Source organism: Ptychodera flava, chromosome 22 (genome assembly GCF_041260155.1).
Source record: "Ptychodera flava strain L36383 chromosome 22, AS_Pfla_20210202, whole genome shotgun sequence".
NCBI lineage: Eukaryota > Metazoa > Hemichordata > Enteropneusta > Ptychoderidae > Ptychodera > Ptychodera flava.
In genome coordinates this window covers 32,794,580-32,818,704 of record NC_091949.1, presented here as the reverse complement: position 1 = coordinate 32,818,704, position 24,125 = coordinate 32,794,580, and the positions used below count along the sequence as shown (strand labels likewise).

Below are 24,125 nucleotides of genomic sequence, written 5' to 3'. Positions count from 1 at the left end.
GAACTAGTCTTTGAAAAAGGCAATGCCTGTACTCTCGGGAGGACGAAGTGCTCGCAGCTGGAAAGCTCCTTGTGCGAGCAAACTGGTATTGCTCTATTCACCCTCCATCTTTCCCTTCATTTCTTTATAGCTGGTGAAAACTCCAATTAAATGGAGGTGTTAATGTCTTTCCGAACACCTCCACAATGACTGGCATATCTTTTTGTGGGGCCTGCTAAGAGGATTGATCCTAATTAGCGTTTTCTCATTGGTTCCCTGGTCGGACTTCACACCTGCACATGTCATTCTGTCAATCACTCAGGCTAATGAGACCATTAACAATCGAAAATCGTCGCAGCTATACAGGCGAGACAACCTCTGGCGCCAGCCAGTCTGCTGCTCAGGTGCAACCAATACAGAGGGCTTCCCCCAAACTCAGCCGTTTCACCCAACTCAACTTTTGATTCGGTGATTCCCAGCGTGCGTAGTCTACCAGCGACAAAAGAATGGAGTTGCTCAAATTCTTCAGCATCCTCGCGGTTTTTCTGCTTCCCTGCAGCGCATCTCCCGTTCAAGAATTGGTAACCGATCTGAACAATATCCCAAGGAGGATGGACGCGCAGGAAGAAATCAGCAACGTGGTGCGGGAGCAGGCTATTGAGCAACTATCTGAAGTGTTCGGCATCCCGCGTCGACCCCAGCATCGTCTTGAACAGAAATCCCCACCCCAGTTTATGATGGATTTGTACCGAAGTGTTGCCGACGACAGCGGCATCACCAAGGCCTCCAACCCATACCATGCCAATATAATCCGATCGTTCCCCAATAAAGGTAAGTGAAGTATCTTTTGTCAGAACTTTTAACACTCTCTCTGAGTAAAGACGGGATTTAACGACTTTGTAAGGTTTAATTTATAGCGAGATGCTTCACCATATCCGATTTAAGAATCCAAAGTCTTGAGAATGTGTTGGAATTCTATGAATTTCGATCTGAGAGCATTTCGACTCCCTCATGCGACGGTTCGAGCACCCTTTCTTGACAACATGCGTCCACCTGCAGGTGTTCAACTAAAAGAAAAAAAAACACAATACACGTAATTGAACGCTTAGCAACCGCAATGGAGCGATACCTATTTTACGTTTCATGTCATTGACAATCTTTATTCACTGGTACCCAAATCGCCCTCTTTATTTTATTCCGTTGGTATTTCAACATTTTGATGCTTGGAAATTATCATCTACATAAGCCTTCCATCTTCAATGATGATCCTGCACGCCGTTCTTTCCTTTTGCAATTAATTTCTTCGACTTCTCAGCCAGCAATGGCTGCATCGCCCACCTGGTATGACGCTAATTCCAACTACATTTAAACTTACCAAGCAAACATTCTGCGCGAGATGAATTATATGCACACATAAAAAACTAGGTCCGCGTTTAGTTTATGAAAAGAAAAAGGGTGGCAAAAACTCCCCAAAGTGAGAAAAGTTACTTCTTAAAGTCAATAGAAATCGATAATACACTTCACACTCTACAAAGACTTGACAAAGAATACTTTCACACCATAATTCAAACAATACTAATCTTACTAAACTTGTTAGCAAATAGAATTTCGGTGAGAGTGCTATTCTCGCATCCTAAATTTGACAAAGTATATTCGGGTTTCGAAAAGTTCCCAAATTTGACTTTTGCCGCGTCTGTTTCTCAATACTCACGTTACTTTCGCTTCTATACACCTTCACTTATATGGTTGAAGAAACTAAACTTGATTTTTACAGAAAGAAACCAATTTCAAAATGGAACCTTTGTTGATCTGCCATCTCCAAACTTACAATTTAAGTGTCTGATATTCGTAATAACACAGGAGGATATTGTTGGAAAACGCCTTTTCAGAGACAGGCGTTGCGAAAAATTAAGCATCGGAGTACCTCTGCCCACGTTTGTGTAGGGGCCTGTTTGTTTGTGAAGGGGTCGTGGTTAAATGTTGGCGACCATGCTTTAAGTTCAAACCACATGCGCGTCAGCAGCGGCTGAACGGTAGCAACAACTATACGCTGGCACTGCAGGCACTGCGCAGTCCTGGCTACATACAGTTTCTTCGCATGACTACGGTTTCTTCGCATGACCGGAGCAACAACATCAGTCATCCTGAGCGGAAATGTCATCCACAGTTGAGTGACATCAAATTAGGTCAAACATTCTGGTCAGTCACGCAAACACGGATCTCGGTCCCAAGAAACCCTTGAACGCGGACACTATTTTCTCATGATTGCAATGGTCAGATGGTCGTGTCCTCTGACCACTGTTCTGTGCTCGGGGACTTTACAAAAACGCACATCATTTAGTACACCAAGACGGATACCTATGTCGTTCACTAAGTATTAACGAAGTCGTGCCAACACCAGTGCATAACTGTGACGTCAATTTTCGTAGATGGACCAAGTCTTCGGACACAAAATGATCTGGGTTACAAATAAAAGCTTTTTTAATTTCTCACCGGGACTTCTGACCGCAAAAATGTCAATTAGGTGGTTTTTGGGATAATCTATATTTGTCGTAGGCGATTCCGTGATCTGTACTTAGCGCATGGTTACACATCCACAACCATGTCATATTCTTTTAACCTTCATAATTCAGGTGACCAAAAGAATGCCCTCGTCCGTGAGTACGGGCTACCGTGTGCTGCCTTCACCGTGTGAAACCAGGTGCAAGCCTAAAAACGACCGTGTTTGTTTAACGTTTGTATAGAAGTTCTCCAAACCATAGCCACTTGTCAACTAATGCCACTGTTTTCTTTTTCTTTGTCTGCCCGCCAGGACAGAGATCGAAGACTTTTTTCTACTTTAATGTGTCCAGTGTTCCAGCATTGGAAGACGTCTTGCAGGCTGAGCTTCATCTTTACAAGTTGAAACCAAAGGGAAGATTGGACGAGAGTTTAAAACAGCATTTCTTTGAGGTAAGCCGCATCTCTCTCTCTCTCTCTCTCTCTCTCTCTCTCTCTCTCCCCCCGGGTTTTCTCAAGCAAATAATTATAATTATTACTTTCACACACGCACTTATCTGAGATTTACAAACATCGAAAGTAAAGGAGAAATTAATACCGTAATCAAATTTAGATAGCTCAAGGAAAAAAACACAAATAACTGTCTTTGGAATAATTTCAAGCATGATCGTGATATCCCTCGTAAACTGTCCCAGTCGCTTGGCTTTTCTCTCAGCAGCAGCAGTTGCTGGCTTCGCTATCGCATTCAGCCCACGGTCTACAGAACAGCCTACCACTAATGCGACAGTACGTTCAATTTACTCTGTTTTTGACATTTGGATGCCCACAGACTTGGGGCCAGTCTAACCCCTCGTGTCGGGCCGTGTCCGATAACCTTGTTCAGAAACTGACGACTACTGCATTGTCCATTCACAGGTTCACGTACACCAATTACTCAGCGATGAGTTCGACCCTGAAAACACCAGGCTGATCGGTGCCAGACTGGTTAGTGCGCACGGTACAGGATGGGAAGTGTTCAGCATAACTCCAGGTAAGTCTCCTACATTTGTCCCTTACTTTCTCTAGTTTTCCCTAAATACAGACATGCATGTTACAAAAATACTTTTGGCGCGAAAAGTGCCTTTTCTGACCGGCGAAGTGCACTACTATACAAGCTGTACTAAACCCTACAAATATATAGACTAAGTACCAGGTGCAAGCACTCATGCTCATGATTTTTGTAGCTGTATCTAAGTAATTTTAAAACTCTGGTACAGACTTATTCTAATTTTGTCGCCATAGATTCTTTTTAAGTTGAAATTTCACTGAACCACAAGCCCCAAATAGCTGATGAGTTCCACCAACGCATATCTTCAAATTTCTTCTTAAAACCTACCAGCTGTGACGTCATGGCTCCACGACCCATCCTCCAATTACGGTCTTATGGTTACCGTGACGACTATGACCGGGATGCAACTGACAGACAATTCTGTCATCCGATTCGCCAAGAAGAAAGAACACCATGGCAGCAAACAGCCAATCCTGGTAGTCTTCACAAATGATGGACGTCCCAGGACTGAAGCAGCTACTATTGATGGCAGCGGAGGTAAGTTCTGCCACGAGGCTCATACAAATCTAGATTTCAACCTGCGATTGATTATGTAAGGTAGTACGCCTCTCGAAATTCAAATACTTAAGCTTTTGCTAAAAACTTACCTTATAGTAACTTTCAATAATTACTTTTCAAAATCAAGAGTACAAATTCCGGATTACCGTGTGGCGAGCAAATTTCGGCACCGGAGAAGCAAAAAGCATTATATACCAGTACTTGGAGTTCAAATCGACTGCCATGCCTTTCTTAACTCTGTGGGGACAAATAAAATTTTCGATTTAAAGAAGGGACGGTAATACCATATTTACTCCAACAGCTTCAAAATTTAGTCCACACAAAGGGTAGTCCTGAAAAGGATTGTAAAAATTTGGGATTCCGAATATCTGTACGTCCCCGAGGTACATTCAACGTTAATGAATGTTAGCCATAACCTTGTTTGAAGCTACAGAACTACTAACATCAGGAAAGCTAACTTTTCAAGGTGTTTCAAATCATAATATTTGTTCACTACCGCATTCGTCATTTCCCTTTCTCTCGAAATATGCCATGAGAACGAGACCGATGAAGTTCAGTTTGCGTCGTTGCTCTGATGGAAAAGTGAACTGATGTTTTCCACAGCGGAGGCATAGTTTTTGCCACTGGCACCATCGTCGACGTACATTATACCTTCTACTTCTTCCACTGAAAACACTCTGAACATCTGCGAATGTATCTATCACTCTATGTTTACCGATTTGATATCATATGTTTGATTTGATAGGTAGTGCTGACTATGACTACACGTATGATTACATCATGCAAACCTACGGTGATATGCTTCATCCGGCTGTAGAACGCCACCGAAGGAGGAAACCAGACGTTAACACAAGCACCAACAGATACCAGGAGGAATCCACACGGCAGAGGAGGGCGGCAGGCACGGAGAGACCGAGTGACCCAACAGTGACCAGGCAATGGAAATCACCGTGCTCAAGACAAAAATTGTACGTCGATTTCGAAGAGATCGGCTGGTCAGGATGGATCATCGCCCCGAGGGGTTACAATGCTTACCACTGCAAGGGAGAGTGCCCGTTCCCGCTTGGCCAGACGTCGAAACCCACCAACCACGCCACTGTACAGAGCATCGTGAACGCCCTCTCAGTCGAAGACGATGTATCTATGCCATGCTGTGTGCCCGACAAACTTGTCGCCATTAGTTTGCTTTATTTCGACGAAGATGACAATGTAATTCTGAAACAATACGACGACATGGTTGCAGCCAGTTGCGGGTGCCACTGAACATAGAAAAACAAAAGAAATATACCATTTTAAACTGTAGGGGGCGCACGACGAAATTTCGTAGATGAGAGAGGCAGCCAGCACAGTAACGCTAGAAGTCATAGTTTAATGAGCAGATCGACACGTTCCCCAAGGTCTGAGGAGAGCTTCTGTAATTGACAACAGTTATCAGGAACATTGAATGTGAGAGAAAGATCATTCACTGCTGCTTGAGTTGCGAGACAGTTGCACTTTTATATGTTGCCAGATTTTTGATAAGTAAGATTATTTACGTAAAAACCCACTATATTAAGGAAAGATGGATATGGGAGGATGTAGGAGGGTTCAACACCTCAACCCACTAATAAGTTGAGATATGCGATTCAATAATGTGACAGTAGTTAGAACGTCGTGAAGATTACAAAAAACCTCCTTTCAACCCTTTCACCATCATGGTTTAGCCCAAACCTATTATTATCATTAGTGATTTTGGACCTGTCCACACAGAAGCAGGGGTGATCAGGTTAATTGGCCCATCAAACCTTCAAGTCCTAGGGAGAGATGGAGATTCTTTCAATGTTTGAACACCAATACCACTGTACGTCCCATATAAACATGGCTTCCAAGACAGTATTTTCACAATGCAACTGAAAATGCATATTTTTCAGGTTTCAGTCTTTGAGGTAACAATAAAAAGTATTTTTTATTTGTTTTTTTAATGTACATAAAATTCCTATGTATATATAATACAGTATTATTCAACAAGGCATGGATAAATAATAAAAACTCAGGCCCACTGCCAGATATTTTTTCAATCGTATCTTCTAAGATAAGTAACTATCAATGACATCTGAAATCCAAGAATTAACAAAAAGTGAAATCAAGTTTCCTGGGATTCTAAAAAGCCTTCTAGAGCCGCGTATCTAAAATCCAAACTACAGTGAAGTAAATGGCCACTAACCATACTACTCAAAATAAAGTGACAAATTTGTGTTTGTTGCAGGGAGAGAAAAAGTATATCTCTGTAGGGATAATGATATTAGTCAATTCCTATAACTACGGTAGTATTAATCTCAAATGCAAGATTGACCACATGCACACATACTAAATTGGCAAAACAAAGATTGTTTTGTAAATATTTAAGCTAATTTCATATAGCAGTTTTGCTTTTTTATCACTTTTATTGTTTATATCATAGCATTATTCATTATGCACAAAGAGCAAGAGATTTGTAATAAGATAATGGAGATGTATTTTTAATGTAATAAACATCTTGTATATAATACAATACTTCTCTGTCAGTGACCATTTTTTCCCCACCATTAAAGGGACAAAGTCGGCCATTTTTCATGAATTTTGTTTGATACGAGATACTACTTACATTGTTTGACATGTTGAGAGATACTGAATGAATGGGTGACCATGCATATATTCGACCCTGGTTTTAGACACGATACATGAAACCATCGCGAAAATGAATTAATGGTCATGACCATTAATTCATTTTTGCGATGTTTCATTTAATTTGTCTAAAACCTGGGTCAAATATATGTATGGTCACCCATTTATTCAGTATCTTTCAGCATGTCAAACAATATAAGTAGTATCTCATGTTAAACAAAATTCATGAAAAATGGCCGACTTTGTCCCTTTAACCCTTTCATCATCATGGTTTGGCCCAAACCCATTGTTATCAAAAGTGATTCTGGACCTTTTGACCGGGACTTGGGGTGTACCGGTTGATGACAGGCGTGAGATATATATAACAAATTACATCATCACAGCCGCTGATGCATTCAACGTTAGTGAGAGTAGAGTTCTGATGTTATAGTCTACAGCATTAAACAAACCACTGCTCTTACACAAAATGAAAATAACCAACAGATTAATAGGAAGGAACTTCATTTTGTTTACTGGTCATACACCAGTTTGTGTCAGTCCTTTTGAATTGTGTCTAAATTCCACTGAGTAGACTGGGAATGCTCTATAGATTCCACTGCTCAGAGATTTTTCTCATTCAAGAAATTTGTTGACATCTTTTAAATTCCAGTCTTTTCCTTTGTACGACCCCTTCCCTGTTCTATGTGAAATATTTGCTGGTCCGGTGGGTAAAATTCAAAAAACCTGTTTTAGAAAATTGCAAACTAGTTTGCTGTTAGCAAGGTGAAAACTAGTTTGATGTCAGCAAATACACAGAGATGTAGCTCATATGTTGAATGCATTGATCACTGAACAAGATTTGGTAAGTTGACATAATCACACCAAGACCTGACAAACAGAAGTACTTTTTAATTTTACTTTAATCATCGCTTTACTTCAAAGAAAATACATTTAAACTTACAAAATTTATCCACACTCATTCACATGGGGAAATGAAATAACGTTCCCACCCACAAATGCGCTATGATATGCAAAACATGGTCTTTGTCTATTTCTGAGTAATACTTCTCAACTATGGTCTCATGAGGGCGCACTTCATAATTCATGGACCAGCCACAAAGTCACTCGGCCCAAAATCAAACTTTTGTGAAGTGCTCAGTGTAGATCTGTCTGCTCAAACCTCTTCCCCCTTCATGACACAGTAGTTCTACATCTATCATAGATGAACAGTCAGTATCGTTGAAACCAATCTAGTTGAGAAATCAGAATTGGGGAGAACACCACACTCTATTCTGTTCGCTATGATGTTTCACTAATGACTGCTGGTTGTGGGTTCCTTCGCAGTAATGTGTTGACTTGCTTTGATGGGAGTTTTCCTGACTGTACTTTGCCTGCCTTGACAGCTTCCATCATGATCTTCCGTTTTTTCTGCAGATGAGAGATAGAAGATCATTCAAGGAAACATGGAATATGACATCAAAGCAGGGCCAATAATCAGTATCATTCAAGGTAAATAATCTATGCCCCAGAAACAAATAGGAAACGACAGTAACAATTATCTTGCGTTACCTGGTCTCTTAGACTGAAAGATTCCGTCGCGGTCGTAGGTCGCAGTGCGCCGGAGCGCCCGCACGCGACGGAATCCTTCAGTCTGCCTGGTCTCTGTAATGGGTAAGTGTACCCTGCTAGCATGCTACACCTGTCAAGTTTGACACAAAGTGACAGATTTCGTGTTGTTCAGTTAAGTCACCAAATTACCGTTGTCAATCAAATCAGGTATGCAGTAACTCATAATTTGCGAAACAGACGTGTCATATTTTGAAACAACATCTCTGTATCTACCATAGAACTTCTTAAATGATCTAACTTATCTACTTTCTGAAAGTCATCCAAGAAATCGAAGGGCAAGTCTCTGCTTCCCTGACCAGAGAGACTCATTATGTAAAATTTACACTCCTTTAATACCAATGTGTCTGTATCAAAATACAATTGGAATCATAGTTGTTTGTTTGACCATGCAATTGGAATCTTAATAAGCATCAACATGCATAGTGATGTGTCGTAGTGATGGCAGGCTGAATAACTAATGACCAAATGAATTATGTACGAAGCCACATGTTACAGATGCTATCTAGTGTATCAAAGTAAAAGATGAAAAGACCAGCTTTGGTAGATTTAAAGCGGTCTTAAACTCTTTAATGAGAATATGACTAGCCACGGCCTGGTTGTTACATATATGTACATCAATGTCACATTACTGACATTCAAAGGTAATGTTGATGAGTGTTGCAGGCAATTCTCACCTCAGCTTCTGCAGCACATTTTTGAAACGCTGTGATTTCTTCCACGCAGTCTGCATCATTGTAGTCATGATTTTTCCAGCATGTCATCAGGACTGACATTTCCTGGATGCATGGAGCATCTGGAATTTAATCAGAAGCACACAGGTTTTTTTATAATAGAACAGTTTCAATGTCTGTAAGTCTTCGTATGGATTTAAGAGACACATTTTCATTTGTTGTGTTACTTTTGATTTGATAACATCAGGAATGAGATTTCACTGAAGCATACTGTTTTCATTGTAACAGTTAACCTTTCACCACCATGGTTTGGCCCAATCCCATTGTTATCAATGGTGAGTGTGGACCTGTTTACAGGGAATTGGGGGTGAAAAGGTTAAACCTCTGTATTTCAGACTGTATTGAAAGTAAATATTGTTGGCACAATCTCTTGTGTGAACTGAAGCCAAAACCGCATCTGACACTGAGAAAACCGGGCTCAAACCTGGCTGTGGGCATTTAACTAATCCCTACGACTCCCTTGGTTGTGTAGATGGAGACTGGCCCCCTCAAACAACATATAGCCAAGGGAGTGGTAGGGCTAGGGGTCTGCAATAGTGGCAGGGCTAGGGTCTGCAATGAGCCGAAATCATATAGCAACAGAACTGATGTTTACTATACAACAAGTCTCGGGATCAACCACTAGTGATCTACAAATCCAATCTAGTAATCTACAAATTTCATATTCCACATATCTCAAGATCAAAAATACTTCGTTGAGAGAGCTCATTTGTGATATTATTGTTATGTACACCTTCCTTGGCTGCCATTAACATGGACCCTGTAAAAAGAGGCTTATGCAAGTAATCACAATTTTAATTACGGTTTCTCCACTGTTCCTCTACACAATCAATGTCATGTCATAGCCTGTCCCATCGGATCCTATCTGAGGCGGTAGGTGATTTTTGGTTTGTGCTACAATGCCAAAGCCCCTATAGACTGGAAAATAAGGTAAGCGCAACATCAGTGTAGCGCACTCAAGGTACCAAATACGGTATATTCATTCTACTGTGTATCATTGCGCCTATCTATCAAAATAGAACACTTCAGAATCGTGTACATTAACATTGTCATTTGGGGGTTAAAAATCGCCTGGGACACAGCGATCGCACTTGACAAAGATCATCCACAAACAAAATATTACGCGTGTGTCCGCTTTGCATTGAACATGCCTGGTATTTGCATATAGGGCTATTGGGCCTTCAGCACTGTGCGCTTATTTTGAACTCTACAGGGCCTTCGACATTGTAGCTGATCTGGAGAGAGGTTGCAAAAACCAAAAATCACTGACCGCCTCGCCATCAAGCTACAAGTTTGCAGCTAATCCTACCTATTGAAGCAAAAATAAATGGGGGGGGGGGGGGGGGGGGGGCCTTTTGTCCTGCATACGATGCTGAGTATTCCCATCACAGGCCGAATAATGTCGGGAACACAGCATCGTACGCAGGGCTAGTGGGCCTTAAGGAACTCTTTCCCACTTTGAAATATGGAACGCAATATGATTGGTTGTGATCATGGATGTAAAAATTGTTTACATCCATATTGTGATCTAGTGGCAAGAAGTTTCTGAGAGGACACTCTCAGAAACTGCAAAAGCACTATTGCCTACTTGACACTAGAAAATATTCTTTCACAAACCGGATCGTTGCCATATGGAACTCCCTGTTAAATCATGCTGTAACCGCACAATCTGTTAACTCATTTGAACAGCGCCTGAACAAGTTCTGGGCTACCCAGGGAATTAAGTACAATTACAAAGAAAAAATTGTTACAACTGGAGCACCAGGACTTAGCAGTACCAACAGGATCTGGACATAGAGGCCGAGAGGCCTGCGCCCAGTACCTAACCTAAGTAAACCTAAGTAAACCTAAGTAAGAATGAGCGATATACCGAATACAGTATACCGTTTGATGACTCTTCGGAACTCAAGAGCGACCGTTTCATAGCCCTCACCTCCACGTGTGTTACTCCTGTTGGAAACAAAATTTTCGAGTATTGGCTTTTTGCTAACGGCGACCTTTGGCGTGTATCTGTTCGCTGGAACGGCCATTCGAGCCTTCCATAATAAATGTCTGGGACTAGGCATGATCAGGAGTAGTACATCACCGTGTAGTAGTGTCAGGATTCCACGATTTCAGTTGGAAAATGGATTATTTTGAAAGGAAGGTAACGTCTGTTCAACCTGTGTCCTACACAACTCTCAAGTCCTCGCTCGCAAACTGCTCAGCGTATGAGAACTTACCCTTTAACGGTACGCATATTTATGTCGTATTTGGACAAATACAAGTACCATTTTATAGTTCAATTAATATCGATTGAATTTTCTTCAGAGTTTTGACATTTTAGTTTTTTGAGTATATCGTTGTTTATCTTGTATTTTGCAAATATTATAAGGGGGACGTTTAATGAATGTCGTAAAACCATGCGACATTTTGACGCCGGCGAGCCAGCTTGAATTAGAATCAGACAAACTTCGGATACACTTGTCTGAGGAAAAACCTATATCGCGGAAAAAACCAACAACAAACGTTTAAACCGTAGTATGACAAAGAATTGACAGGAATATTCATTATTCGAATTTGCCTTTGTATGAATTTTATTCTGCGTATTTGCATCTTATTACACACGATACACTGTGACCCGCTTGGGAGAACTGAAATAGCAATCTGATTCTATTACTGGTACTGGGTCTTCTTCCATGGCACTTCAGAACTGCATGGTCTATGGAAGTAAATCCACCGAAATTAGTGTGCTGCAGATAAATCAGTGAGTTATTCAGCCATCATGGCGGACAGATTGAAAGCTATGAGAGAACGCTCAAAACAACGGCGCGAAGTACTTGCAAAGGTAAGTATGGCAAGCCCAAGCTACCCATGCAGTTCGCAAGCTCCGATCATGGATGTACAAAAATAGAGTCAGTTTTGCACATCCATGCTCGCATGCATCTCGGGTGTGAAGACGCTTGCCTACGAAACGACTGTCCACAACTTCAATACTTTTTGATGGTCAGTTGTCCAAGAGATGCGCGGACAGGATTTGACCATACCAAACGACACATGGCCATACTAGTTGTCTTATTTATCGAGAAAAAAAACAACAGTTCATACCAGCTGTGTTTGTGTATTGTAAGCTTACTTACATGTGATCATGGAGCTACCAAAATACTGTTAGCGTAAACACAATAACGTCTTTCTTGACGATGGCAATGAGTCTGAAGTGAGGTGCATTGACGATGGAAACTGCAAGAAAGAGCTACATAGCTGTAACGTTTCATGATTTTTTAACTGTTTGTGTGTGATTTGTTTAAGGTGAACTATAGACTGCATTGTAATTCACTAATTGTCAGTATTTTTGCTAAGGTTGGGCAACATTGTAAAAGGTTTCGGGAACCCACAACTTTTTCCCTTGTAGTCCACTTTGGCTACCATTTTCTGAAGAAGGTAGCTCAGTGGCAATGGCTGGTAGCCCATGCATATTTTAGTTGAGGGATATTTTTTTCAATAACCAGACAAGAAAAAGCTGTTTTTCAAGATTCTGCTCATTAAGTGAATTTTCAAGTAATGTGCAATTGATACTTGCACACCTAATACCCAAAGGAAACAGGTACATGTAACGGACAGCAGTGATACTCAAAAGTTTGGTGACCTCTTGACAACTCATTTCATTCTCAGTTGAATGCAAATTTTTATAGTTGTCATGACAACAGACACGACCTTCTCAGCACGCACATGAGACAAACTGTAGCAGGGTTAAAACAGACCATAGGCTTTCTGTAGGGAGGAGGCGTATACCTTGCTCAGATTGACCACTTTGCGTCGGTGTAGCACCGGTGCTGGGCCTGGGCGACGTAAAATAACCAATGTGGACATGCTGCGTCGGTCTTGGGCCGACACAGTTTGTTCCCGGTGAGGGGGGGGGGGGGGGGATTTTCAGGGCCGACGCAGGGCCGATGCAAAATTTGGTCCGACGCAAAAATGCCTGTGTTGACACGTTACGTTGGCCCTGGTCCCAGTTGACGCCCTCACATGTTCATTTTGAGTGACGCATTGTCGCGTAGAATATGGCGGTTCGTGGGACTAACTGGAGCACGGAGGAAACGTAAAATGATGAGTGGTAGTCATATTTGCCCTTCTTGTGCATAAAAACCGCCGGAAAATCATGAACAGTAGAAACAGCGCAGCAGTATTCAAATCCGCCATCTTGAAACTTGACAGTCAGAGGTCATAAAGGATGGCAAATTTACGTCGGCCCAAATTCAGGTACCGGTAAGTGCAGACACGGACCAAATCTGTTCCCAAAAGGAGGATTATTTTGCGTCGGCCCAAATTTCAGTTGGGTTGCCAATGTGAACAAGGCTATAATGTCTGTGTAATTGTGATTGATACATTATGATCAAAATGTAATGAAAAAGCGTTTTCATTGGCCGTCATATTGAAACTTTGTTGCAAAGTTCCACTGCACTGTCATCTTTGTAATTGCAAAACAAAGTGTCCAGCTGGGTTTGACTGCATTTAGCTCGTCCAAAAGTGACAGACCACAACTTGTGACAAACCAAGTACTGACTGAATTTCATGTCCCGAGCTTTGGTAGTCCCTGTGGGCTACCATTTCATGGATTTTGGTAGCCCCAGGGAAAAGTTGGTAGTCTGTGGACGTGGGACTACCACTAATTTGAAATCTTGCACGTTATATCATTTCTGCTGTTCCCTGATCTAATTGCATGGATATACAGATGGGAACCCTGGTAAATGACTGGGGAACCCTGGTAAATGACTGGGGAACCCTGGTAAATGACTGGGGAAATCCAGTAACATTGATATACTTACCACCCTTAACAAAAACACTGATTGTTAATTCTGGTCTTGACTGGAATTCAACTGTAAACAATGACTGTGCATTCCACACATACAGATTCTGTGTCGGTAAACTCAATAGTAGTAGTAGGTGTTAAACAGTTCTAGTTGAACAGTTCTATCATGCATTTGGGAGTAGAACAAGAACTTATAGTCGATATACAAAACAAAAATGGTGAAAATATCATCAGAAGTTTTGGTTATTGTCCTTTAAGTACAATAGATGGATTGCAGCTGAAATGGAACAATTCAACAAAAATATCATACTACATACTCTTAGTAAACGCCTTCCATATGGTTCTGTATGCATTTGTTTGAGTGAGGTTGTAGTTTATAGTTGCTTTTATCCTGTAGCTTGGTGCTATTGATACAACTACGGTGAAATCGCCTTCAAACAAAGATGAAAAAGAAGAAAATGATGGAGCTGACGGGGATAACCTTCTTGGGTATGTCATCCACATCATCACTGTACAGTCATAGACCCTTCACTGTTGTTCAGATAATCACCGTCGTAGATTCAAGATAATGCTTACCTCATGACAGAATACATTAAAGGGAAACCTAAGTCCAGCGACTTTGACCGTTTATCCCTTCCAAAATCACCCTTGAGTAAAATGCAGCTCAAATTTGCAACATAATTGCACGCGCTGACGACTACGGCGCGACGAAAAGAGAAGTTAAGTAGACGACATTTATGGAAATGAGCCCTGAATTCCATGGGCGCGAAAGGGCTCATGGGAGAAACGTGCGTGACGTCATTGGCGATACAGACGATTGTAGCTTGCAGCTGGAGGAGTATTGTGTACAGTTCAGCGCGTTCGTAAAACGACTATGGAGAGTTCGGACAGCGATATTTCTGACATCGAGTATTACTTTTCCCTTACTGAAATCAAACCATACTAATTTGAACTAAGATATGTAATAATTGGAAAGCATCTCCTCACATCGTTCATGGTTCTTGGTTGTTTGCGTTTTGTGTATGATTCAGCGGAGGGAGTCACTGTGTTTGTACAGACCCCGAACTGGATTGGAGAGACTGAGTGACCCTGCGATCCTTAACGCTACGTTCCTAAAAGTTTTCTGTATCAGTCGCTTAAAATTAATTTTTGGTTCGTGAATGATACGGAATGATTGACTGATTGTATGTGTTATCGTGTAAGTCGAGCTTGGTCGATCTTTAAGGTTGCGAAATCTCCGATATGTATCGGAAAATATTTATTCGCGATTTGACAAATCTATTATAGTGTCGTCTATTTTTCGAAGCTGGTGTCGAACTTAGGAAGGCGGGCTTACTCAGATCTACAAAGTGATGAAATCGCCGATATAATGGAATTTGCCCGCTATTTAAAAAAATAGTATTATCTTAAAGCTTGTTGTAAGGAATTTATTTCACACAAGACCAGCCCAAACTCCTGATGATTTCCGATATGTCCTCTGTTCAAGTCCCGATCGCCAAGTAAAAATGTTTACAAATATGTAAAGAATTTAATTTGTGCAAGGGCCTCCCGAGTCCCGATGATATCCGATCGGCCCTCTCGACGAAGTCCTGTGTGGACATTTAATGAAAAAAAAAATGTTTTACATGTAATAAATATATTTCGTGCACTAATAAATCTAATAATGTAAAACATACAGTATTCTTGACTACCGGCCAGAGTCGGACAGAGGTAGTCGGGTGGTCAGATCTGTTAGGTGGTGAAATCTCCGATATACATCGGATATTTACCCACAATTTGACAAAGTATCGTCCAGTATCAGAGTGAAAGTCCTAAGTCGCCGATATTTATCGGATAAATATCCGTGATTTCGTAGACCCGGTGGCCGACGCCACACAGTGCAAGTAAATCTCGGATCGTCTGGTATTGATATTGGCCTAGGAGTCCCGGCATAATAGATATTTATCGGGTAAATATAATATCGGCGATTTCTCAGACCCGGCGTGCCGAGACACAGTAGGCAAGAAGTCATTCCAGTATCTTGTAATATCAATATTACCAGGTATAGTCCCGAAATTGCCTATATTTATTGGTTATATATCGGAGATTTGGCAGACCCGGGATGTCAAGATAAGAGACGCTTTGTGTAGTTTCGTCTTCGGATTTTAGAGTCCCGAAATCGCCAATATTAATATTTATCTGGTTAAAACCGGCGATAGTAGGCTGACTCAGCATGTCAAGATACGAACCGCATTGTGTAGTATCGTCTTGTATCGGTATCAGAGTCCCAAAATCCTTATAAAACAATCATCATGAAAGAATTAGAACATAACTTTGTACCGGTATCTTTAAAGATTTAAAACTCGCCCGACTTTCTTTAGCCACTGACTGTCTTTGAAAAAGCTGTTCTGTGGGAAGACGGTAAAAGCTGACTCCGTTTGTTCTTTCTTGAGTGATTTTTGCACTCAACTGAACAACAGTTAATTATTTTTTATGCTACTGAGCATTAAAGAGTCGTAACGTGCATAACTGCACTCCTGCAGTCATAGACTCCAATGCTTTGGTAGGCTGTCACACACGTTCGTGTATCGCCGATGACGTCACGCACGCTCCTCCCATGAGCCCTTTCGCGCCCATGGGATTCCGAGCTCATTTCCATAAATGTCGTCTACTTCAACGTCTCTTTTCGTCGCTCCGTAGTCGTCAGCGCGTGCAATTATGTTGCAAATTTGAGCTGCATTTTATTCAAGGGTGATTTTGGAAGGGATAAACGGTCAAAGTCGCTGGACTTAGGTTTCCCTTTAAGGATGATAAATACCTTTTAGACACTTTCAGATTTTTATTTTTTTCTCAATTGAACATGTCCCAAACCCCAATAAAGTATACATTTTCTGAAAGCCCTGATATAGAGCTATCCGACCAAGCACAGTGCACGGTCATTATTTGCATAAGAGTCACGTGACAAGCGTTTTGCTGAACCTTCCAAAAACCGGTTTTCCCGGCCTTGTGCGAACACGCTGCAAGATTTCGGTTGGAATTTCTTCATTGACAAGCCTTGACAATATCCTTCAAAACCGTGTCTGCGATTTTTTCTCGGAGGCTCCATTCAAATTATATGGCGTGATAATTAAAATTCCTTGAAAAGCACCTTCGTCCAACACCTTTAAGAGTGCATTAAAAAATAACAAAGGAATATAAAGGAAATCCCAGACACTCATTTTGAGTTCATTATGTTTCCAATAGACGGTGTGAATTTCAGGCAGCTAGTGTTTGTGAGCGCGAATTGACGAGGTGCCAAAGAAGGGTACTTCATTCACACATTGAATTCGAGAAAAACGCAAAAAAACATGTTTTGATACTTCTACGCTACGGCATTTGATAATTAGATGTGCACGAGCCTCAACACGGGCATACTTTGTTACCAAGTGATGATGTCGGCCGGGAATGACAGTTGTTCAGAGAAAAAGTCCAGGAAAATAAAATAAATCGCGGAAAACTACCAATTTTTGGAGCCTTGCGTGTCGACACATCGCCACAGCGAACGGCTTCAGTGGAAAAAAACAATGACGTCAGCAGTCATTACTGATAGCGGGCGTGTCCTAAATTCATATGCAGATAAGCTTGTTTGCATTCCCCAGATCACACTCCCCTCACACGCTATATAGACATTGCAGAACCGTAGACTTGATAGCGTACTATCGCACTAATTGCAAGTTCTAGGACGCGCCATTGCGCAATAAAATCTCGAATGGCCCTCATTTCTACGTTTGACGCGCCACTAAGGGCGCAACATTATATGAATGGGTCGATCACGCAGAGTTCACGTAGTTCATACAGTCGCGTAGCTCCCCGAAGGTCATTAGGGGCCTACCTCAGTTATAGTGTGACATGTAAAACGATTCAGTTACCTATCAACCTTTGCAATTAAATACCCACTACAGCATATATGGTGGTACATAGGAAGCTGGGTAGAAAGAACTGATGTGTTTGGAGCCGTACGCATGTGGCATGGCCGATGAATATAAAACAACGGCACTGGCCGCTGCGTAAAGGTGGAAAGCTAGTCGACACTCGGATTTTTAACGCCGGTATAGTTGATGAACCCAGGATGATCGGGCAGTCCCTTAAATTGAAGCGTTTGCAATGTCTACCGTCCATCATACAAACGAAACGTTGAACACTGCAAGGAAAAACATCCATGATCGTTTTGAAGAGCAACGCATTTTAGGTCGGACACATCTCGTTTTCCAGAGTAGCCAGGTCTTTGCATAGAACAACACCGCTGTGTAAAACCCTTTGGCCAGAATCAATGATCGTAAATTTGCTAATACATACGAGTTATGTTTAAAAGTTGATGTATCGATCACTTTATTTAGGTCGTACGGGTTACAGTCTCGTGCTATATCAGTGTATGAGTAGCCTAATTGTCGATGCGTGCAAATCGAGGGCCACTCTCGGAGAAATCCTACCGGTGCGCTAAGCTTTGATCATGATCGTTTCCACAGTCAAAATCACAGTCCTTAGCAATTTGTACAGTTGTTCAAGTCCGACATATCAATAATTCATCACATAAGTTACGTAAACAATTGAATCAAACCAAACGGTTTGCTGTTGCCATTATTGGGCCTGTTGCGTACGTACAAGGGACAACTTTGCAGTAGGCTTGGTTGGTTACGGGGGCCCGATCTCCAGTATTCTCCTTTTCTTGACTTGATAGACTATAGTATTTTCTGCAGAAAATTCAAGGTTTTTACATGTGTGATGATGATGGCCCCCGATTTTCTAAAATGGCCCCCTTGGGACAGGGAGTTGGGGCCAACAGTGGCCCATTGTTTTTAAATCCTAGAATGAACACTGTGTAATTGTTTATCTAACATTGCGAAAAAGACGTCAACCACCGTAAAGCAGCGTGTGCAGGCTCCGACCAACCCTAAGCAAAGAGTGATAAAACGTCGCACTGCTGAGAAATCGTCGTTGACACGATGTCTTGACCACACTAAGAAAAATGACTTGCTCTCTGGTGTAGACTATGTCTGGAACTGTACGAATACTTGTTTATTGGACTAGGCTTCGACAAACATTAATTACGGTTTATTGTTTACAGACGGAAGTAATCCTGGTGTTTGGAGAAGTCACAGCACGTCATTATGTAAATTAGCTAGTGCAACGCAACGTTGTGTCACTCAAGATGGATTATGGAAATAGCAATGCAAATGTGTCCACAATGTTTACAAAAGCTCCCTGATTTAACCGGGATAGCCACGTGCATTTGTTTTGATTTTTAAAAATCGTGAATTACACGGAAATCATTCCTTATCTTGAACTGGCGACACATCTCAATTCTGATCTTACTTCAAGGCGTATTCTCAGAGAATTTTGAAAATTTGACAGAAAAATAACGATTTGGTATTTATCATCCTTAAGGAGGTACGCTACCATCTTCTTAAAACTGTTGGACATTCTTGAAGTTGACTTTTCTGAAATAATCTTTATGTGTACATTGCAAGATATGAAAAAAAATATGGGGTACCCATGCAAAATTTTTGAAAAAACACATGCCAAAATTGACAGAAAACCACTAAATCTCCCATTTTGCGAAATTTGCACTTACCAACAGAATCTTTGTTTTATCGCAAACGATTAACAGATCCCAGTGTGCATACCTTACTTTTGCATCGCCAGGACAGTTGAATTAGGACAATCAACTAAGTTTTGTGATGTCTTGTCTTAAAAATTAAATATTAGACCCTAAATTTATCATTTAACTGTAAAATTAGTCTTTTTTAAAACATAAACTTCATATAAATGCACAAAATAATTTTCAAAATGTTAAAAAGTACAGCAATATCTATCAAACAGACAGTGTTCTTTGATTTAGAAGCAAAAAAGTTGGGGGTCACCATGCAAATTTTCTTACTAAACAGCAAAAAGTGACAAAAAAAGGTGAATTTTGTTAGACCTGAGATTTGACCCTCTAGCTTGTTGATATTATGTCAGAGCTACAATTGTTAATTATTCTCTACTGATCTTTCAAAATAAAAATAACTGTCAATTTTCAGTGCAAAAACATAATTTCGGTTCTTTTGATTCATAAAAACTTCTGAAAGAAATATTATAAGGTCACTAGCATGATTTTTGCCATTTTGTCCTGTTATTCACGCTCACCAGGTTAGGTAGACGAAAATCAACATGTACATCTTCTGGACAAAAGAGGGCGCTCTCCTATATAGAATGGTAGCGTACTACCTTAAACTGAAGTTTTGTGTTAATTTTTCTTGAGGGAACTGTAAACCACACTCTTTCATAATCAATACTAAAAATCAGGAGTCATGGTGCAAACTTAGAGATCAGAGAAACAAACTATCCACAATTTACCAATTCAAAATTTCCACTACTGTGTTAACCCTTTGAATGCTGCAATTTTTCCCGGCAAAATTTTGGTGCAACATTTTGCCAATATTTATGAATTTTCAGTAATTTTTTGATAATTTTTGATCAAATAGACATCACATTTTATTGGCTAAAGTTTTTTTATCAAAATTTTAGCAAAAATCTGTAAAAAAATTGTCTGAGGTATATTTTATAAATGCAACAAAAATTGACTTTGGCGCTCAAAGGGTTAAGAGTTGCCAAGTGTAAAGCACCCATCATATCACAATACAGAAATGTATACATTGCATTAATGATATATACTTTACTGTTGCAGTTCTCCAGATGTTACAAACACACCACCAGCCAAGAGAAGGGCTGTCACAAGTGACACCGATAGTTTTACACCAGGTGCTGGATCTAGTCAGGTGAAGAAATACATTTTTGATTTTCCTCTTTTCCAACTAAAATTTTCCAGAGCACCCAGTTTCCATCCACGACATCAGATCTAAAAAATGTTAAACTCAGAAGGGTAAACAAAAGTAATGTAGTTTTGACATTTATTGAATTAACAACATATGAAATTGAATGTGTCCTTAATTTGACATATTTGAACTAAATTTGACCAGACAGTGGTGCACTAAAACTCCCTGGAGTATGGGGATTAAAATAGTTCCAGGTGTCAGTTTTATTAGCTCACATTTGATATATGTATATATATATACCAAAGAGAGCCTGTATGGTAGATCGGCAGCATCTGTATACATGTATAAGAGTTTTCTGATAATAGGCCCGTTCTACATATATGCCCATGGGTGATTATTTTGGGGGTGGGTGCTTATTTTGGATTTTAGTTTTGCTTGATCTTTACCAGTATCATCTCAGTTTGCCTTGCCCTTACACTAAAAGTTACCAATGAGCTTTCATAAAATGACTGTTATGTGGCGAACATAACAAAAATATTAAACTTTGCTCTTGCTGTCTCTCATAACATTCATAAATTATGACAAAAATGAAAATTTACGTAAAATATTGAAAGCATGATCGGAGATTTATGAACTTTTTTGTTCATATTGAACCATGATTTTCAGTTAAGATTATGAATTCTTGGCAGATACTCTGTCATATCTCGTCTTTCAAATAATATCATTCTCCTGTTGTCGGCCATATGGTTGACAGCGAAAATTTTGGCTTAGGCACGCAACAATCAGGTGATAGAGTTGGACTAAAATGTGTATGTGGGAAAAGTTTTCAAGATCTTCTGGTTGTATACTCTGGCGCGGTTAAAGTAGTTTCGAGACACCCAAACACTCACGTGCCATCAACATTCTGAATGGACGGTAGCAGCGGAACGAGGGAAGCGGGTAGTTACAACAAATACTTTAGATAGATAGTATCCTCAGCTTGGAAAGAAGCTCTGCATAAAATCAACAACTTACTAATGTTAAAAAAATAAGAAAAAAGGAAACGGCAAGAAGAGAAGAAAAGATAATTGAACTACGTCCTGATGGTGGTCAAACATAGCTAAGTATACCGCAAAGTTTTTGTCTGTGTATGGAGGTAGAAGCAAGATTCCATGGTACTAGTTTAAGGTTAGCAGGGAATCGTAGTTGGTGAATCATAGGTTTGTCATTTGACAAGCTGCCGATGTCAGTGAATTTGCCAATTAAATATCTTTCCTTCAAAATATTGCACAAAGAAACTCTCAGCAAATTTTATGAATGCTAATAGTTTTCTTTGATTCTCCATCGACAATGCTGTGCACAGTCACGCAACAAAAGTTCAGACCACAAAATAATGATCGTCTGCGGCATTTTAAAAATATAAGCTTACTTTCTCTCAAAGAAAAAAGCAGGATCACAAGTTTCAATTTCTTACTTGAGCATTTCTATTTGCAGTTGCAATGGAGACAAAATTTGTGCTGATCCACAGGAAAAGAATCTAGGTCATTGTTAGTCCCCACGGACACCGTCCAGGGGGACTTATAGGTTTGGTCATGTCCGTGCGTGCGTCCGTGCGTGCGTGCGTGTGTGCGTGCGTCCGTCCGTTCACACAGATATCTCAGAGATGCAAGAAGCGATTTCATTCAAACTTGGTACAAGGATTACTTCATATGTCATACAGATGCACGTCGATTTGTTTTGGGATACGATCCAATATGGCCGCAAGGCGGCCATTTTATTACGATTTTTTCATGTACAGAGCCATAACTCAGACATGTTTCAAGTGATTTTATTCAAAGTTGGTACAAAGACATTGACAATGTCATAGATATGCACGTCAATTTTCTTTGTGATACGATCCAATATGGCCGCCTAGGCGGCCATTTTATTACGATTTTTTCATGTACAGAGCCATAACTCAGACATGTTTCAACCAATTTTATTCAAAGTTGATACAAGGACATTGACCAATGTCATAGATATGCACGTCAATTTTCTTTGTGATACGATCCAATATGGCCGCCAGGCGGCCATTTTATTACGATTTTTTTCATGTACAGAGCCATAACTCAGGACATGTTTCAAGTGATTTTATTCAAAGTTGGTACAAAGACATTGACCAATGTCATAGATATGCACGTCAATTTTTTTGTGATACGATCCAATATGGCTGCCAGGCGGCCATTTTATTATGATTTTTTCATGTACAGAGCCACAACTCAGACATGTTTCAACCGATTTTATTCAACATTGCTACAAGGACATTGACCAATTTCATAGATATGCACGTCGATTTGTTTTGTGATACAATCCAATATGGCCGCTAGGCGGCCATTTTATTACATTTTTTCATATCAGAGGCATAACTCAGCATATCTCAAGCCGATTTTATTCAAAGTTGGTACAAGGACATTGACCAATGTCATAGATATGCACGTCAATTTGTTTTGTGATACGATCCAATATGGCTGCTGTGTGGTCATTTTGTTACGATTTTTTCATGATACAGAGGCATAACTCAGGCATATCTCAACTGATTTTATTCAAAGTTGGTACAAGGACATTGACCTATGTCATACATATGTACATGATTTTTACGCTCCCATATATGCATATGTATATATGCAAATGGGAGGTATTCGTATAAGGTGGAAAATGGCGTCTGTGTGTATGTATGTAAGTATGTATGTATGTCTGTTAGTCCGTCCAGGATCAAAAACTCCTAAACCGTAGCACCTACTGTCTTAGTATTTGGTGTACAGGTGCACTAGGGGTGGAGATGTGAATTTGTTCAAATGAACATGTCAGTGCCAAAAATATGCAAATGAGGGGGAAAAAAGGAAAAATCTTACAAATGGCTAAAACTCAGTAAGCATTGGTCAGATTTGGTTGAAACTGGGTATGCAGATTACTTAAGGTATTCTAAATTATGTGTGCAAAAATTGGGATGAAATTTGCATGTTTGTATTTTTAGGGTATTTTTTCTGTTTTAGTCAAAAAATCTTGTTTTCTGAAATCGCTCGTCTGATTGCTATGAAACTTAATATTCATGTTCCTCAGAATGACCTCAGTCATGCTTGTACAAATTGTATTGATATTGTCATATTTGTAATTTTGGGGCAATTTTCCCAATTTTTGATAAAAAAATTTTTTTTAATCCAAAAACTGCTGATTTGATAGCTTTGATACATGTATTTGGTATACAGGTAACTAAGATTAATCTCAATATAATGTATTGAAGGTATGTTGAAACTGGCAATTTTTTATTTTTGGGCAATTTTTTGCCTTTTTTGGTCAAAAAAAATTTCTCCAAAAACTTCTGATCTGGTACAGTGTTCTCCACGAGGGGTTCTGACGGGCGGTGCGCCCGGCTTCTATTGTCGCCGCCCACCTTTAATCTCGCCCGCCCACCTTTTATCTCGCCCACCCACCTTTGTTTTCTGTAGCCTAAACTGTTTTCACAGTCAGTTGTCCATCCC

General features: G+C 40.3%; 3 protein-coding genes across 3 annotated transcripts in view; 2 read left to right on the top strand and 1 right to left on the bottom strand.

Moving 5' to 3' along the window:
• Window positions 1–348: 348 nt before the first annotated feature.
• Window positions 349–6,616, top strand: LOC139123216 (bone morphogenetic protein 2-like). Its single transcript, XM_070689328.1, has 5 exons — window positions 349–810; window positions 2,792–2,931; window positions 3,394–3,508; window positions 3,857–4,063; window positions 4,830–6,616. Exons 1-5 carry the CDS (start codon window positions 486–488, stop codon window positions 5,345–5,347), a joined length of 1,305 nt encoding a protein of 434 aa, XP_070545429.1. The 5' UTR covers window positions 349–485; the 3' UTR covers window positions 5,348–6,616.
• Window positions 6,617–7,608: 992 nt separating this feature from the next.
• On the bottom strand, window positions 7,609–11,285 carry LOC139123217 (small ribosomal subunit protein mS37-like). The gene is made up of 3 exons (XM_070689329.1): window positions 11,000–11,285; window positions 9,010–9,128; window positions 7,609–8,134 (listed from the first exon to the last, which is right to left on the bottom strand). The coding sequence occupies exons 1-3, from the start codon at window positions 11,130–11,132 to the stop codon at window positions 8,006–8,008; spliced, it is 381 nt and encodes a 126-aa protein (XP_070545430.1). The 5' UTR covers window positions 11,133–11,285; the 3' UTR covers window positions 7,609–8,005.
• Window positions 11,286–11,680: 395 nt separating this feature from the next.
• LOC139123214 (N(6)-adenosine-methyltransferase non-catalytic subunit METTL14-like) overlaps window positions 11,681–24,125 on the top strand; it is a 49,160-nt gene continuing 36,715 nt past the window's right edge. Inside the window, exons 1-3 of the mRNA XM_070689327.1 lie at window positions 11,681–11,893; window positions 14,253–14,344; window positions 20,541–20,631. Of these exons, the coding sequence (XP_070545428.1) occupies window positions 11,831–11,893; window positions 14,253–14,344; window positions 20,541–20,631 (246 nt within the window). The 5' untranslated portion in view covers window positions 11,681–11,830. The remainder of the gene's footprint in view (window positions 11,894–14,252; window positions 14,345–20,540; window positions 20,632–24,125) is intronic.